The sequence below is a fragment of the Sinocyclocheilus anshuiensis genome, unplaced genomic scaffold (assembly GCF_001515605.1).
Source record: "Sinocyclocheilus anshuiensis isolate Anshui unplaced genomic scaffold, SAMN03320099.WGS_v1.1 scaffold1423, whole genome shotgun sequence".
NCBI lineage: Eukaryota > Metazoa > Chordata > Actinopteri > Cypriniformes > Cyprinidae > Sinocyclocheilus > Sinocyclocheilus anshuiensis.
Genome location: NW_015536552.1, coordinates 731,692 through 750,265, shown reverse-complemented (window position 1 = coordinate 750,265; position 18,574 = coordinate 731,692). Strand labels below are relative to the sequence as shown.

The 18,574-nt window shown below is 35.3% G+C and overlaps 1 protein-coding gene across 4 annotated transcripts in view; it reads left to right on the top strand.

The window, feature by feature from the left end:
- Positions 1-18,574, top strand: part of LOC107701119 (UPF0606 protein KIAA1549L-like) — a 57,234-nt gene that overhangs the window by 11,453 nt on the left and 27,207 nt on the right. For all 4 annotated transcript variants that reach the window (XM_016503082.1, XM_016503074.1, XM_016503066.1 and 1 more), the window contains exons 2-10: positions 8,392-8,742; positions 10,144-10,734; positions 11,928-12,043; positions 14,925-15,147; positions 15,372-15,505; positions 15,634-15,802; positions 16,858-16,917; positions 17,360-17,511; positions 17,974-18,145. In XM_016503082.1, the coding sequence (XP_016358568.1) occupies positions 8,392-8,742; positions 10,144-10,734; positions 11,928-12,043; positions 14,925-15,147; positions 15,372-15,505; positions 15,634-15,802; positions 16,858-16,917; positions 17,360-17,511; positions 17,974-18,145 (1,968 nt within the window). The remainder of the gene's footprint in view (positions 1-8,391; positions 8,743-10,143; positions 10,735-11,927; positions 12,044-14,924; positions 15,148-15,371; positions 15,506-15,633; positions 15,803-16,857; positions 16,918-17,359; positions 17,512-17,973; positions 18,146-18,574) is intronic.

Here is an 18,574-nt window from a genome sequence, read left to right as displayed (position 1 = left end):
TGGGAATGAATTGAAGATTCCTGCTCAAGTGAAAGATGATTCAATCTTGAATGAATGGCATCTCATATCTTTCCCATAGAATATACTGATGAATATAAAGTATGATATTTTCTCTATTTTGGCATTTTTGCTACATTTAAAACATGACAGTGGAGAAAAGACGGGAAATGATGGTGAAATCATTTTCATGAAAGAAAATAAATCATAAAAAACTTTACAAATAAGTTCATATATTTCATTTTAAAGTTTTAGTAATTTTATTGAGTGTTTTTATATTTTTATTGCCTTTTTTTCAAATATGTCTATAGTTTTTTTTTCTTTCAGTTTTTAATTTAGTTATTTTATTACGTCAAGTAAAACTAAATTAAAATGAAAACCACTGCTTTGGCAACTAGCTGAAATAAGTTAACTTTTTATATTTTTTGTATTGTTAATGTTTCTCTTATTTCTAGTAAAAAAAATAATAATAATTTCACACTCATATGCTGCTATTTTTCCAGTCAAACATGACATTCCACGGAAAAACTAATAGCATATAGGTTTGAAACGACATGAGGCTAAATAATGTATGATTTTTTGGGGGGTTAACTATGCTTATAAATGGAAAATCAGGTGTTAAATATGTTAAATTTAATATTACACAATACACACAGGTTCTTAATCAGTGTTAGTTAGTGATGTTTAGCACGGACATCGATGCACAGTTCGGCCATGCCATGTTGCTTTTAGATGCAGGACCAGATGCTTAGCCAGCACTTGAATTATTCAAAGATGGGCTGTGCTTACCCATCCCTGTGTTCTCAGCAGGTGTGTCGCCGTATATCAACTCTAAAAACACATATAGCCATCAGCAGAAGGATCAACTTTAATACAGCTCAAATCTCAAATCTGCTTGCCACTGCTGTTACCTCGGCTCCCATCAAGAGCGCAATGTTCCCTGTCTCTCAGATTTATCCCATGCCTCATCTAAAAACAGTGATGGTGTTGGTGTGTGTGGGATGTGCGTGTCCGCCATGCCCCTAATTTCCTTGCTCACAGCATTTTAAAATACACTGAAAGATGTGGGTTGTTGCTTAGTTTAAGGAAGGCCCTAAGGTGTTGTTTTTGCACCGGCTGTTCATATATTATGATGCATCCTTTTCCTTTGCCTTAAGAAAAAAGGAAGATAGAACTGGGATTTTATGCTTTAAAGGGATAGTTCAAATGAAAATGAAAATTTTGTCGTTAATCAACCTCAAACCCGTTTGAACGCTGTTAGGGGTCTGAACAAGAACGTCTAAGAATAGAATCTGAATGTAAACAAGAATACCCAAAGCAAATGTGCTGTGTTGTCTTAATTTAGTCTGGCCTTATCCAGCTCTACCCTGCTGAGATCAGTTTGTTGAAATGGGAGTCAATTGTTTCTCTTTTTTTTTTCTTGTTGGCAGCTCTTCGTGGTTTAGTAGCTACAAGCCACTCTCATTATAGCCATATTTTAAGGTACAGTATGTGCTATGCGCTGTACAAAATTAATGTAACATTACTGAGTAGCATAATTGGTGTTTTGAACATCATGATTAATAAACATGGTGCTAAACCTTTACAAAATGAGAACAGACCTTCATCTCCGCTAAAATGGTACCATAATCGTACCACTGTATTTTTGAGCATATACCCTGGTATTCTTTGACATACCTTGGAATGCCATTGAAGTATCAGGTTAATCATTCAGTACCATGGTTTTACCACTTGACACCACAGGGCTCCAGACTCATTCTTCCCACTGGTCGCTCTTTTGCGACTAACTTTCTCAGTTGGTCGCAATATTTTGTATTTATTTATTTAAATTTTTTTTTTGCGTTACAACATGGAATTAATCAATGCATGCTGATTAACTTTTATCATAGTTTATAGTTATATGGAAACGAAAGTGGTTAACATTTAACCGTTCTTTTTCATCAGTAGTATTATTTGTGATTTGAATTTTGTGAACGGGAATTCCTCTTTTGCTATGTTATAAGCCGGGCTTCAGGTGCTTTCACTTTCGAATTTGCGATCTTCACGTTTTACAAGAAAAGATAGTCTGTTTTGCTTCCATACATCTACACACCTTTCACTTTTTGGGACTAAAACAAAAGATTGATTAATTGTTATTCTTAATTAAAAAGCACAACAACAATAAAACAGTAAGATACAATGACAAACTAGCTTACAAAACGTTTATTAACAAAAACGAATAAGACGAGGCATGGCATACACCACATGCTGTATTATATACCGACTAATAAATTACAGAAAGTTTAGCAAACACTGAGGAATCAAATAAAAATAAATAAATAAAAGAGAGCCTCCATTGCGTAACGTGAGGTAAACCGCAAAGATACAAGCTTTTCAAAATTTTCAAAAAGAAAAGTAAAACTAAACTTGCTGTTGGTGACAGTGCTTGCATGTTTTTTCCCCCCACAAGAATACCAACATGTTCACCTTCTCTGGTTTAAGAAGCGGTTTTTTACTTTACTTTAGCATGAAAACCATCCATCGGTTCAAATCAACATTCGTGTCATTTTTGCTGCGCGCACCTTCGCGCTCGTGCTGACGCGGCAAGTATAAACCACGCTCTACACTCGGAAGTGCTGTGCAGTTCAAAAAGGTAGCGCGGTTTCGTTATGCTTTCAGCTTCGTTTGCTGTTTGATGTTTCTCATATGCAACAGAAATGGCAGCTCTTGTGAGTTGAACAATGCGGTGGTCGCGCCAGTGCGACCACTCACAAAATCTAGTCGCACAGGCAGAAAAAATGGTCGCAGTATGGAGCCCTGCACCATCATTACACCATGGTATTACGCCATGTTGAAAGTTGAAAAACAGAAGAAAAAAAACATGCCTGAAGCAATATTTTGCTTTGTGCAACACTTTCTAAGTGAAATGTCCAAAGAGTGGTGCTAAAAGCACATTTAGTTTTATTTGAAACAGATAAACGTGAATCTAGCAATTTTTTAGGTTGGTTGTTTTATGTATCTAAGTAGATGGGAAATTAAATATCTGACAAGTGGCACTAAAAGGTCAATGTTCTATCACGTTTGAAAATAATGTACCACCCACATTAAACCCTAAACCTAACCAATAGTGTTAACAAAAGCAAAAGTATAATAAAAAAGCATTTGCTGTAACAATCATGCCATTTAAGCTTTCTTCTACATTTCAATGTAATGCTGTACCAGATGAGCTACCGAGCAAGTTTACTACGAAGTTAGTTATATCATATGATGCAAATTTGTAAATATCTTTGTTTACAAAACAAGTGTTTTGAGGTCATAACATAGTACTGTGCAATGAACCACGTGAAAATAAATCAGTTATCTAGTTAATTCAATTATCTAATTACTGGTGTTCATTTTAGCTGGAAACCAGTGTATGTATTTGTATGTTTTAGGATTTTATTTTATTTTTTTGACAATTAATAGGAAAAAAAAATATTTTTTTTTTAAGCCATGATACCATATTTGAACTGTACATCATGATAGTAATGCTGAAATATTTCCACAGCTGAGACTTCTGTACGATGTCTGCGGTCAGTGTGTAATAATTTTGATATGCAATGCTCAAAGTGCTTTCTCTCCTGAGGGTTGATGGGTGTTTGTTTGGATGACATCCCATTCTATGTCAAAGCATTTAATCTGCTTCATTGCACATAGATGCCCTAATCTGCTTTGCTGTAAAATTTTATGATGTTGAAAATATGAAATATACCACAGGTTTGCAGAAATGTGGTTTTAAAATAACAAAATCCTCTTTGCAAGTTACATAGTACTATCAAGAAAATGTTTAGATTTATGGTGCACCTCTTGTTAAGGGGATAGTTGATCAAAAAAATGTAAATTCTGTCATCATTTACTCACTCTCATGTTGTTCTACACCTGTATGAATTTCTTTATTCTGTGGAACATAAAATCAGTATGTTCGCTTTTATGATATTTTGTGGTTCTATTTTGTCATTTCTGAGCTTGACGGCCTCAGTCCTCATTCTTTTCGTTGTGTTGGAAAACAAATTGCCAGGATATTAAAAAAAATTATCTATTGTATTCATATGGGTTTGGAATGACACATTTTACACGAAATATCCCTTTAAATATTGAAGTATTTACTTTATGATAAACAGATGTAATGCCGTTGCCTTTGTGATGCCACAACAAGATGCAACAAAAGCAGATGGGATCTATGAATAGACTATGGACACGGATCTGTCCTGCTGGAATGGTGTGACTCCATGCTTCAGTTCCCCCATATACTCCCTCATGGGCTTCAATGGCTTTGGCCTGTTACCCATCAGCCCCCTTCACCACCTGTCCTCGTAATGGAGAAGGTCCATGTCTTTCTAGCCCACTGATCTCCAGTTACATTAAAGCAGGACAACAGCTCGGTTCCAGAATATGAAACATGCCCTTGATTTTTAACACTTGACATCATTGATTAGAAAGCTCCCATTTATAGAACAATATGCAATGGCAGCGGGACCCGTTTGAGACCAGGCTACGCTCTTAGGGACTGTGATGGATGAAGCCATTTTGGCATTTATCGTCCTGTCTTCCAATCAACTCGCTCCGTTCTGCCTGGCAGTAGACTTTGATTGTCTCAGCTTACCGACCCAAGTCATTACCGTATACGCAAATCTTCTTAGGCCGGCAACAAGCATACTTAAGTATCTAGAGCTTTCAGAGTTCATTGCTATCCCGTTCACAGGAAGTGCAGTCATTAGGACGATGGGTTGGAAGTACAGCCAGAGCCCCCTTCACATCTTCTCTCTAGCTGCCTGTTAATCAGGACAATCCCATATGTTCTAACTGTCGGAGCAGGTGGCTATCTGTTGGAGAATAGGAATTCAATGTGACCGCTTACAGAATCTGCACACACATACACGCATTATGCAGAAAATCATTTTTAATTAGAATGTCTTTTTTTGGGGGGTAAAATATATTAATACCCAGTTAAAGTTTCTTGATTTTGTTCTTGCTATATATTGTGTAATTGCCTATCTAACCATCCATCTTTATTTTAGATATTTGGTGTAATTATGGATAGATCACCAGATTCTATCTATCTATCTATCTATCTATCTATCCCTATCTAGTCAATTCATAAATGTACAATGTGCCAGAATTAGCCAGAAGGCTATTTTTAAAATTGTCACCCTAAAAATATAAAAGAAATAATCTATACATAATACATACATACTCCAAAATACATATAAAGTTTATGCTATACATATAGTTCTATCCCAATACAATAAAAATCTGCTTAAAAATTAGGCTATACATAGAACCAACAAATCAACACCAGCTCACTCATACACACACAATCCCACTATCAGACAATATGACAAACAATGTACCAATAATATTAATATACAGGCAAGGATAATGTAAGCATACTAACAAGTAACAGTAGTTTAGCCTTAAACATTCAATCAGTACTAAACCAACCATGCTCATATACATAACATAAAATTCTCAAACTGGTAGAGCAGAAAAGACAAGACGGCAGCAGAAATTAGTGTATAAAGTAATGTTGACAATGTTGACTCTCTGTTAGCCACTTCTTTAAGTGAAACTTAAAAGAGGCATAAGTATTCAAATTTGTAATGTGAGTTGGGATGGAGTTCCACCCACAAGCATCCCTAACCGAAAACGCCGTTTGACTGAATGCACTTGTTCTTAACGGGACTATGCAGTCACCTCTTGCTGCACTTCTTGTTTAACCAGTTGGTGCTATGTTTACAAACTGGCTCAATACCGGAGCAGCCAGTCCATGTTTGATTTTATACATGAGACAAAGATCTGTATATGTAATCAAATTTTACCAACTTAAAAGATTGTATTTTTTAAAATATGGCATTGATGAATATCTGTCTATCTATCTGTCTGTCTGTCTATCAATCCATCCATCCATCCCTCCAGATAATTCTACACAATCTATCCATCATCCGTCCATCCCTGCAGATAATTCTACACTATCTATCCATCATCTGTCCATCCCTGCAGATAATTCTTCACTATCCATCCCTGCAGATAATTCTACACTATCCATCCATCCCTCCAGATAATTCTACACTATCTATTCATCCATCATCCCTTCATCCCTCCTGATAATTATACAATATCCATCTATCCCTCCAGATAATTCTACACTATCTATTCATCCACCCATCCCTTCAAACCTCCAGATAATTCTGCACTATCCAGCCATCCCTCCAGATAATTCTACACTATCTATTCATCCATCCATCCATCCCTTCATCCCTCTAGATAATTCTGCACTATCTATCCATTCCTCCAGATAATTCTACAATATCCATCTGTCCAGATAAATCTACAATATCCATAATCCATCTAGGCAATTCTACACTATCCATCCATCCATCCATCCAGGTAATTCTACACTATCCTTCCATCCATCCATCCATCCATCCATCCAGATAATTCTACACTATATATATCCATCTGTCTGTCCAGATAATTCTACAATATCCATCCATCCATCCATCCATCCAGGTAATTCTACACTATCCAATCCATCCATTTAATTTTACACTAATCTGTCTGTCTGCCTGTCTGTCTGTCTATCATCAGTAGAGTACTTTGTTCACATTTACTTGTGCTTTTGCAACATTTTGTGCAGATGTAAGTTGCAATATTATGTTTATGTTGTTTGTGACTAATCTCATATAAGATGTGTTTGGGTGAGTTAATTAACCCATTAGGAAAGGGCTGAAGCTTTATGTAAGAGAGTGAGAAAGGGACAGAGAGAGCTCGCAGCACCCTAGAAGCCCTGCACATTTCTAATTTGGTCCTCCGGCTAAAGGATTTATGATTAATGTCCACAAGTCACTATATTGTATGACTCCATCCACGTTATGTTCCCCGAGATAAAAATAAAGTAAAGAGCTGTAAAAGTCGATTAATCACGTTATTAATCATCTCATATTGACTTGCCAACAGTCATGGATGGCAGTCGAGAGAAGGGCTGCTGTGATTTTCTTTTCTGAAACGTTAAGCAAGCTAAATAATTCAAAGCTGCCCAAGAGAGTTGAGTTGAGTTGAGTTGAGTTGAGTTGAGTTATGTTATGTTATGTTATGTTATGTTATATGTTATGTTATGTTATGTTATGTTATGTTATGTTATGTTATGTTATGTTATGTTATGTTATGTTATGTTATGTTATGTTATGTTATGTTATGTTATGTTATGTTATGTTATGTTATGTTATGTTATGTTATATGTTATGTTATTTTAGAGGGACTTAAACTTGCCTCACTAAATGCACACCCTTGTACACTTTAAAAAATATTTTTCTTAATTAGCATTTTTGTCTTTTTTACAGTAAAAAATATAATACAAGATACATGTTTCTTGTTGTAAGCATAAATCTTTTCTAAACTTGGTTTTACATTTACAATTACAATTACAATTATTGTTTTATAATTATCATTACTGAAAATATTTATCTTGTATATAAAAATCTTTAGAAAGAAAAAAAACAAGTAAGGAACATCAATGTATGTGTTTACAAAAACAGCTAGATTAAATAAGAGATAAATCCATCCAAGATGGCTGCCAGAAGAGAGAAATGTTGATTGCCATACATGTTTTAAAACAAGATGCATTTATCTTTTATAAAGATAATAATAATTGTTTTTAGATAATCTTGCATTAATAAGATATTTTTCTTACCCCATTGGCAGATAGTTTTTTAAACATACTATAACAAAATTTAGTGAGATTTATGCTTTAAACAAGAAAATTACCTGAATTCTAAATAGATTTTCTGAGAACAAGTTTTAATGTCTCACTCAATTTTATAGGTTTTCAGTAAATGTATCTTGTATTAAGATATTTTCATTGTAAAAAAAAAAGACAAACGTGCTGATTAAGAGTATTATTTTTATTCTTACTATAGAAGTGTTGCGCTGTTAGCTTTGCAAGATGTTAACGACAAACTCTATTGAAATTAATTGCAAATCGAGTGTTCTGTGCAAAAATAGTGTTCCAAAATCGGTCATTTAAAATATTCCATGACATGATGCTCTCTTAGAAGGAGCTCCCTTATGCAGCGAGGCAGCCTGCTAGGCTTGTTTCCCCGTAAATTTTATTTTTTTCTAAATTTTTCCTCTGTTTCAAATACCTTGAGAGCAATTTACTACAGCGCATTATCATTAATGCTGATTAAATACCAGTGCGTGTCATTAGGTTTGCAAGCTTAATGCAGCTGCCTCTAATGCCTTCAAGTATTTAAAATCTTGGCTCGACAAATGAAATCATACGCTTATTTTTTGTATTTCCTCTAGTGCATTTCCACCTATAAGACAAAAACGGTAGATGTTTATGATTTTGCACCATAACATCTTTTTTCATTACAGATGAAGCAAGACTCGAGGCATCAGGGCAACCCCTCAGTCCTTCCCAGGATCCAACCGGAGCCCCAAACATCACAGTCTCTTCGTCGCTGCTGGAGGATGAAGACTTCGCCTCGCTGTACAACTCCCCACCAGCGAGGGCAGAAAGCACAAGGGAGCAGCCTGTGTTTGCCTCGGTGCAGACCCTGCAGGTTGTAGAGACACAGCCTCAGGCGCTGGTGCATTCTCTGCCCTCCCCACCCGGCAACAGTGACAATCGCACCAATCAAAAGTCCGCTGGGGAGCAGGCCGTCAGAGTGCCAAATCCACCGTCCCCGGCACATAAAATCAACAGTGTCTTGACCACTAGCTCAGGTACCGCTAGATTGTGAGCTGTTGAATAAATGCTGAGTACAGAAATCAAGAAGTGGTGTATTTAAAGGGGTTTCTTTTCAGGGACTTTGCTGATTTGATGTTGTCATCATCCTTTCTTCACCATTTGTTCATCATCACCGTCATCATTATTTTCAAGGTCATTGTGTTTGCTGTTATCGTAATCATCATCATCAACATTTTTTACAATAATCTCTTTAAAGTCAACATGAAATTGCATTCACATCCCATTTTACTTGCGCAACGTGACGTATTTCTGAGTAAAAAGTGAATATATTTAGGACTTTATCAGGATTTGATTGGATTGTGAAATATTAGACTGATATTATTGGTTAATGTTATATATTGTTTTAAAGAAATTAATACTTTTATTTATCAAGGATGATTAAAGTGTTTAAAAGTAACAGTAAAGATATTTTTAATGTTACAAAAGATTTCTATTTCAAATAAACACTGTTCTTTTGAACTTTCTGTTCATTAAAGAATCCTGAACAAACATATATCACAGTTTCCACAAACATATGAAGCAGCACAGCTGTTTTCAACATTGATGATATAATAATAAATGTCTCTTGAGCAGCAAATTAGCTTATTAGAATGATTTCTGAAGGATCATGTGACACTGAAGACTGAAGTAATGGCTGCTGAAAAATCAGCTTTGCATCACAGGAATATTAAAATAGAAAACAGTTATTTTAAATTGTAATAATTTTTTTTTTTACTGTATTTTTGATCAAATAAATGCAGCTATTGTGAGCATTACTGACCCTTACTGACCCTTTTTGAGCAGTGGTATTATTTTAGTATCATTGAGATACTATTATAGTTTTTATTTATATTTTCAATCAGGTTTTATTTGAATATTTTCTGTTTTCATTAGAATTTTTGTTAAACTTTTTAAATGTTTTTTTATTTTTTTTATTGCAGTTTTAGTTAAGTGCACCAAATTACACTAAATTAAACTAAATCAGAAATGCTACCTTGGTAACTAGCTGAAATAAAAAACTTTTTTTAATATGTATATTATAACCCTAATAATCCTGATTTGGTCAACTTTGATTTCATGTTGACGTTAAAGCTGAAGTATGTAATTTTTGCGCATGGCATTTAGCCCAACCTCACACCATTGCCTCTCATTGAAACTGTTTGTCTGATCAATGGAAAATTAAATCATTATCTTCGGTTATATTTGGTTTGATGACACTAGTGGCGCAAAAATTATACACTTCAACAAGTCCCGCTACTGCATAAGTCCCCAGAGCTACATCTGTCCTCTCCCACATGTCCTATGTGTCATTCTTCACCATCAGCGAGCGATCATGTGTGTCCTCGATCTCACTTCCTGCTCCTGAGGTGGCTCACTCAAACGTTCTCTGCTTTCAGACGAGACTCTTAGTGAATTCCCCAGAAACCCTGATCTTCCCACCGCCCCGGGATCCTCTTTCATGATTGTGGCAGAGACGGATGCTACACTCACTGACAATGTGACAACTTCGGTCTCCTTTTCCGCTTTTAACGGCACTTCTGAAAGGGCTGAAAACGCTTCGTCCGGCTCTTCAGCAAGCAGCAACTCCCACACTGTGACCAGCGACAGTCTCCAACTCACCACAGTGACCACCACGACTGTCACGCCCTTAACTGTGACATCAATGACTGTGACTCCGCCCACTGCCATCGTTGTGGTGAAAGAGGTCACGACCACCATGCCGACCACTACAGCCACCCAGACCACAACAACCGAGACGGAACCACCGACGACAGCCACCACTACCACTACAACTACCACCACCACAAAAGTAGCACCAACAACCACAAAAACACCTACAACCACTTTAGCAACCACAACAACGACAACCCCTCTTCAAACCACTGTTGTATCTACCTCTGGAAGTACCACGAATGAACCGAGCACCCCTCCTACTGACAGTTCACCTTTGACCTGTAACGTGACCGAAAGATTATGGGTGAAAACAGGTGAGCCCCTGTTTACTGTATGAGTGCCTCCTCGTTGTTTTTAGTGAAAATTCACTAAAGAAATTAGGCAAATTTAGTAATGGCACAAATACGCCACAAATCAGTGTAAATCAATGCAGTTTACATTCCATTACAGAAAATTTAGTGGCTTGTTAAGTTGAATTGTAGATTTTGCATTGAAATAATGTTTAACCGATAGTATAGACAGTAAAACATATCATCATACCTAGACATAAACAGTTTTTGTGGGAAAACATTTGTTGCATTTTAAGCAAAACCAATCAGGACACCTATTTTTACAGTTACCCTGATTTCGCATGTGAATGCTCTTGTTTTTTTTTTTTGTTTTTTTGCTTTTGTTTGTTTACATTTTGAGAAATTAATTCATCATTTTATTAAATAATAAAAATATAAAGGAAACATTTTTTTTCCAGAAAGTTATTTAATGGATGTTAATAAAAAGGTCTTATCAGGAAAAAAAAAGATTTTCTATCACAATTTAAACACAATTTAGATTTAAATTAAAAGAAAAATCTTTTGTACAGTGCTTTATTTATTATTTATTATTTGTCATACTTTAAACTATCAGTTCTTGTGATGAAAATAGGTTTGGCTATGGCATGGCATAAAAATAATATAATATAAAATAAAAAAATATAAGTTATATAAAATAAGTATTCAAAATAATAAAAATGAATTATTAATATAATGGTTTTTTTTTTTTGGTTTGCAGTGTTTTGTGCATGTAAGCACACTTAGATATTAGATAGTTAGTCTAGCACACTTAGCCTAAAATATTTCAGTCTTTTTAATTAGATTTTAATTGTATTTTAAAAAATAATCAACAGGTATGGAGTTCAAATGAAAATTAAATAACAAAGGCATTTTGACATTTAAATTATGCTCAGTTCATTACAACAGAGAAAAATGACAAAACCAGTTTACAAATGCACATCTACTTAATCGTGTGAAAGACTTTATTGTGCAAATAATATTAGGCTACCATATGCAGTAATTTTACTCCTCCTCTCCGACATTCTACAGTGACAGCATATGCACTGTAGTGAAACCAACATATGTTCACTGTAAACAGACATGTTCACAGGCATGGCTGTCTCCCTTGGGATCTGGGCTGCTTTGAGATGCTTAGAAAATCATGCTTTTCATATGTGTTGTATAAATTTTTCCCTCAGTGTTGTCCATCCAGATGCGACAAAATCGCCTAGAAGCTGAAATGAGACAGAACCTGTCTAAAGGTTTCACACAGGCACTTCAGAGAGCGTTCAACGACAGCAACGTCCATGTTCAGGTTGGTGGTTTTGCATGTGTTTTGAGCCGTAAGCCACTACGCAGTGGCTTTGGCCGTTAATAAGAAGGAAAACACCTGCTATAGAAGTTCAAAGGTTTGGGGTTTGTAAGATTTTTTTATGTTTTCGAAAGAAGACTCTTATGCTCACCAATGCTGCATTTATTTGATCAAAAATACAGTAAAAACTGAAATGTTATTACAATTTAAAATAACTATTTTCTATTTGAATATATTTAAGATGTCATTTATTTCTGTGATGCAAAACTGAATTTTCAGCAGCCATTACTCCACTGTCACATGATCCTTCAGAAATCATTCAGATAATCAAGAAACATTTCTTATTATTATCAATGTTAAAAACAGTTGTGCTGCCTAATATTGTGAATATTTTGATACATTTTTTTAAAGGATTCTTTGATGAATAGAAAGATCAAAAGAACAACATTAATTTGAAATAGATATCTTTTGTAACATTATAAATATGTTTTTTAAAGGGCAAATGAGGTAGGTTATCCAAGATTTAATGCATAATTTAAAAATAATTTGCTTACTATGCACAGTATACAGACCATAAACTGCAGCAATAATAACAATGGTAGTAAGCTTATCCAAACCCTTTTCTTTCTCTTCCACTGCAACATGAAATGAGAAATGCTAAATAAATAATGAAAAGAACTAATCAGAATAGTTGGTTGCCATTGGAAACACAGTAAAATATGCCTTATACAGTAGAATCCAGCAGCATCAAGATAAGCACAGTGCTTTTGACCACAGTCCTCTTGGACCTTATCACAGTTGCATCATGGGAATTGTAGTTTAGCAGAGGACAGTGTGGTGGGAGGCTGTGTGGGAGGTGTTTCCTGTGTATGTTCAGTATGCAGCTCATTGAATGTGATTGTGTAGAACATCTCCCTGTTTTCAAGCGCTGAGAAAGGGCCATCTTATGAAACACTTGGTTTGAAGCCGAAGGAGCATTTGCACGTCTGTCCGTCAGAAAGGCATGTCCAAAAATAGCACAGCGCTGGTACCTCATATGCTGCAAATAAAGAATCGATATCATGGTAACAGCAGAGACAACATGCTGAGGGGAGTGCAGTCGATTAAATAGAGTATTTTAAGGAACAATTCGCTCAAAAATTGACATTCTCTCATCATTTAATCACCCTCATGTCATTCCAAACTCTCATACAAGTCATGCAAGTCTTATGGGTTTGTAATGACATGAGGATGAATAAATGATGACCAAATTTGCATTTTTGGGTGTACTGTCTCTTTAATTGTGAATAACCACTGAAAAGGTTGTTATTAGCATTTGAAGAGCAACCGTCTGTGTCTATTAAGCTCTGTACCGAATGACTCAATCTGTTCTCTTCAAGATCTGTCTCTATATTTGTCTTTTTCGCTCACTATGTGATTTTTTTTCCCTCCTCTTTCTCCTCCTCCTCGTCAACTTTCCATCAGATCAGAGGTTCTGTATGATTACAGACCCTGGAGGTGATCAGCAGGAGACGACACAATCACTATCTACACACGAACACAGAAAGAGAGATAGTGTGTGTGTGTGTTTATGTTGGAGTAAAAAGAGAGAGATGGTCAGTCAACTTGACTCAATATGATTAAATTTATTCATGTGGGATATGTATTAGCATTTGCCTCAAGCGATTAACAATAAACAAAGCCAGTAAGAGCATTTGTGTGAATATAGCACTATGAATAAAAACAGCATATGATTTCAGTAAGGCTAAAAACTCTAAATATTGATACTGTTTACATTTTTTACACACACAGTAGTTTTTAATTTTAACCTATCCAGCAGTTTGCATGCATCATGGGAGAATTTAGCATATTTTTCTGAAGGTAAACTACAATCCCACCACAGTGTGTCTTTTCCATCACGTCTCAGTTGATGAATTGTGTTAGTGTTCTGTGAAGGAAGTTATATTTGTTGAGTAAAATAAAATGGCTGAATTCTTTTGTCTTGCTAACCCTAATTTCATAGATAGAATTGTATGTATCCTAAATACACACAATTAAATAATATTAGTCAAAATTTGTAACAATAAAATAATAATAATAAAAAATGTACTTTTTTAATTTTAATTTTTTTAGAATAATTCTCACAAAATAAATATTGGAACTGATTATGATTATTTCATTATTTGTTTAGATTATTGTAGTTTAAAATGTAATAATTTATAGTTTTTATAAGGGATTTTCATATAAGACTTAAAGTCTGTATCTGAAGGTAAAACTAAATCTTAGTTGAAGAAATATTCACCCATTTATTTATTGTTTAATAATTTTAAATATGCTGTTTTATGATATTAAATGAGACTATATATAAGGCTATAATATAATGTTTTTGAAAGAAGTCTCTTATGCTTACCCATGCTTATGCTTTTTTGCTTTTTTTATGCTTTTTTAAAATTCTATTATATTTTAAAATGTAATTTATTCCTGTGATGCAAAGCTGAATTTTCAGCATCATAACTCCAGTCTTCAGTGTCACATGATCCTTCAGAAATCATTCTAATATGCTGATTTGGTTCTTTAATACTTTTGTGGAAACTGTGATACATTTTAAAGGATTCTTTGATGAATAGAAAGATTATTTGAAATAGAAATCTTTTTCAACATTATAAATGTCTTAATGTTTGATTGATTTAATGCATCATTGCCAAATAAAAGTATTTAAAAATTTTAAAAAGTACCTAAGTATTAAAAAGAAAAAAAATCTTGCTGACCCCAAACATTTGAATGGTGGTGTAGACCTTTTAAAAAGAACTAGCCAAGGAGCTGATGAAAATGGTGAAATAATAAATTGTGTTAGATATACACTATGGATATCCATGCCATTTTACATGATCTGAGTTCTCTCTAGTTGGAAAAAGATATCTGCACGCCTTCTAATGTAACTGTGGGCTACTACGTCTTGAGAGGGAAGTCCGTGTTGGTGGCCTCTGTTGTGATGGACACATTAGCTTCCTATGGTTTCGACAAGCTATTGAATGACATCAGAGAGTATGTTCCTGTGGTGTTGGCCATCCCCAATCCTGTGGCCCCCTGGCTGCCCAGCCTCGGCATCCACCTGCAGCTCAAAACGGGTAAGATTCTTTTCCAACTGGAGTTTGTTGGAAAATCTGACTGGAAATGATATGTCTGACCAGCTTTATGCTGTAGCCCCTTTGTTTACCCTTTATCTACATTACATATTCAGCCAGTCTTAAGCCCACAGCCATTTATTGTTGAAACTTGGTAACTAGAATGATTGGTAACTGGAATGTGGAATCTGTTTTTGTTTAACAGTTTATTGTTTTCCTACATTTAGTTCTCAGGTTTGTCGGACCAACAGATAACATCAAGTCTTGCGGGTTCATCCAAATGATGGAGCAACGATTGGAAAATGTGTTTGCTGAGGCGCAGGAGAAAGTGGAGGACTCTTATGGGACTCTTTCTGTTGAGGTAGTTTTTCAATTGAACTTGAAAACAAAGTTTGATAAATGGCTTATCTTCAGAGGTCTGATAACGCCGTTCCTCTGAGGACTCGTTTGTTGGATTTGGATTTATAGTTTGTTTGTGTTTTCGGACAGATTCTGAACACGTATCAAACGGGGAATTCTTTGGCAGTCACTCTGGTGTATGTGGTGTGGAACGGTAGCACTCCGTTGAACGGTACTGTGTCCAGTGGTCTCCTTAACCAGCTCACTGCCGAGCTGGTGGGCTACTTTCTCTTCTTCCCCCCTCTGATCAACGCTGAGCGTAAGTTTCAGCTTGTGTTTACCGCTTGATGTTACTTGCTGCACGGCTTGTGTTTACATGTTAATGCACATTGAAATGGTAGTTCGTGTTTATTTCTGTTTGAATCCATGAGTTTGTTTTCCTTGAGGCAGAGATCCTCAGTTTTGGTTGATCCAAAAGACATTTTCCAAGGACTCATAACATTCTCCTTTTTTGATGGGTAGTTGATATGAAAAACTTTTGGGAAGTTGACTTGTTCTGCTGGGTGACATGCTATACTCCATCTAAAACCATTTTAAACAGCTATTTTTTTCCTGTTTTATTATTATTATTATTTGATATCAGTATTGTGATAATAATCTCACCTTAAAAGTCCAGATGTGCTTCAAATGAAATCATGTATATATGAATGAAATATAATGTAGATTCACATTAATATGATTATTAATTATAATGAATAAAGTTGATATAATAATTAATAATAAATGAAATATCTGTGCATTTAATATTATATTTATATTCAATATTATTTTTTTAATTCAGGTTTTTTTGTAACATATAATCATCGATTATTAATATGTTATATATAATTATTAAAAATAGAATATAAAAGAAAACAATATATTATATATAATTAATGTAATTTTTTATTTAATGAATATTATGTTAATATTCAATATTCGCTTTTTTATTCAAGTTTTTTTTATTAAAGTAAAATATAATTTTATCAAATATAACAAAGAATGTATAAATAAAATGCCTGTGTGCCATGGATAAGAAAATATATTTTGTAAAATTTTTTAAATACATAATTATATTACATTTTTTTTATCTTATTTTCAAATCTTACTCTCAGTAAACATTTTATCTTAAGTATGCACATTAAAAAATAATGTCCCACGATCATTTGGCAATAATTGATCTGCTTATTTTATGTATTTGACTGATAGGATAACAAAAAAAAAAAAATCACATTTATCCTCGCCAATGAATGATGACAACATTTAGTTTTGTTTTGTTTTTCCCAGAATGGTCTTCTAGTAAACATCTGTCTGTCTTTCTCACTCTTTTCACAGCTCTAGAGTACCACAACCTTAACACTTCAGTAGCAACCCGAGATTACTGGGTAATCACAGGTAATTACCTCAACAGTTCAGCTACTAACCAGCACCCAGACAACCATTTGCCAGCATGTTATTGTGATTAAGTCTAGCTAATGTTTTCTCCCTGCTTCTTTTAAACACAGAGAGCCTTCTTCTCTGAGGAGTGCTATTGATGTATTATTTAGCTTCCTCCATCAACTGATTTGAGATCACATTGGATCAGAATATTGAGTGTGAAAAAGCTATTTCTAGCTCTAAGTTCTTGCACTCAATGTTCTCTCTGTTGCTTTAGCTAGCTCTTCCTCCCCCTTCTTTCCCCCGTTCATCCCTATTTATCACTGTCAGGAGAACAAATCCTTTTACCAAGGTCAATTCTGTAGTAATTGCAGTTTTTTTTAGACTTAAAGTGTAAGAAAGGTATGTTCTCTTTGTCACCTTGCTTCATCTCTCTCTCTGTCATTCTCTCTCTCTCCAGTAATTCAGGACGTTGACAGCTCTTCTCTTGAGGGGAGTTATCAGAGCTTTGCTAGTCTAATGGAGCAGCGCCTGGCGGAGCTCTTTCTGGTTGCCAGTCGACGTGGCCTCCGCTTCAGGAGAGCCACGACTGTAGGCGATTACACTGTCCAGGTGTGCCATCAGTTTGTTCTATGCCTGTAGTTTTCTTGTCCTGAGAAACAGACCAAATATTTTGATGACTCATCCTGCACTACACAGGTTTTTGTCCAATCAAATGCTCTAGACTAGAGTGAGCCCCGCCCCCAGTACAACCAATTAGCAAGTGGCAAAATGTGTTCATGGCTGCGACATACTGTGATAAAAGCTTATTTATTCATTAAAACGGTGGGTGGGGAGTATGTTACTCATTTTGAATGCAAAGAGGTTAGCCAATCATAAAGCTGTCATTTGCATAGACATCTGTTTTCTACATTTCTACATGGAATTCAAGTGGAAAAAATGTGACAAATGTGTAGAGCATGGCCCATTTAAAACTGAAAATTGCCCTCGTGTCCGATTCAGTGTGTAGTTTAGAATTTCTAAAGTTTGTATTGGAAACATCAAACATGAACTCAGAGTGTTTTCCTCATACAGATGGTCAGCATCCGACGACTGTCTGGTCCTAAGAACCCAGCTGAAATGACCTACTACATACAAGTAGATGGCTCTCCCATAACTGGCACTGCTGCAGCTAAGACCCTCAACATGGTGGACTCTCAAACCATGGCTCTCTCTCTGGGCTACTTCGTCCAAGTTCAAGCAGAGTGTATGTATATAATTTACTCGTCTAGCTCAGTTTATTTTCGAACCATCATTTAGATTCTAAGTACAGGAAAAATTATGCTTTTGTGAGTGTTTACTGTCTATCCTATCTAGAACTACTGTATTTCTGTCATGACAACTCTCGGAGGGATTGGCATGGTAATGTACAATGCAATGTTAATGTATTTGGTCTTGGTGGAATAGATCTGCTACGCTGCTGCTGCTTCTGCGGCAGAGCAAGTACCGAGACTTGCTACTGCTAATACTTCCACAACATGCTGCTGTGAGCATGTAAGAAATATTGCTGCTGCAAAAATAACATGCATGAAATAATGAATCACCTCGTAGCAGATCTATACAGGTGGAGCTGGGGAAGGTGGAGGGTTTCTGAAGCAAGCTGCAACTGCTACGGCAGCACTAGTCATATATTTAA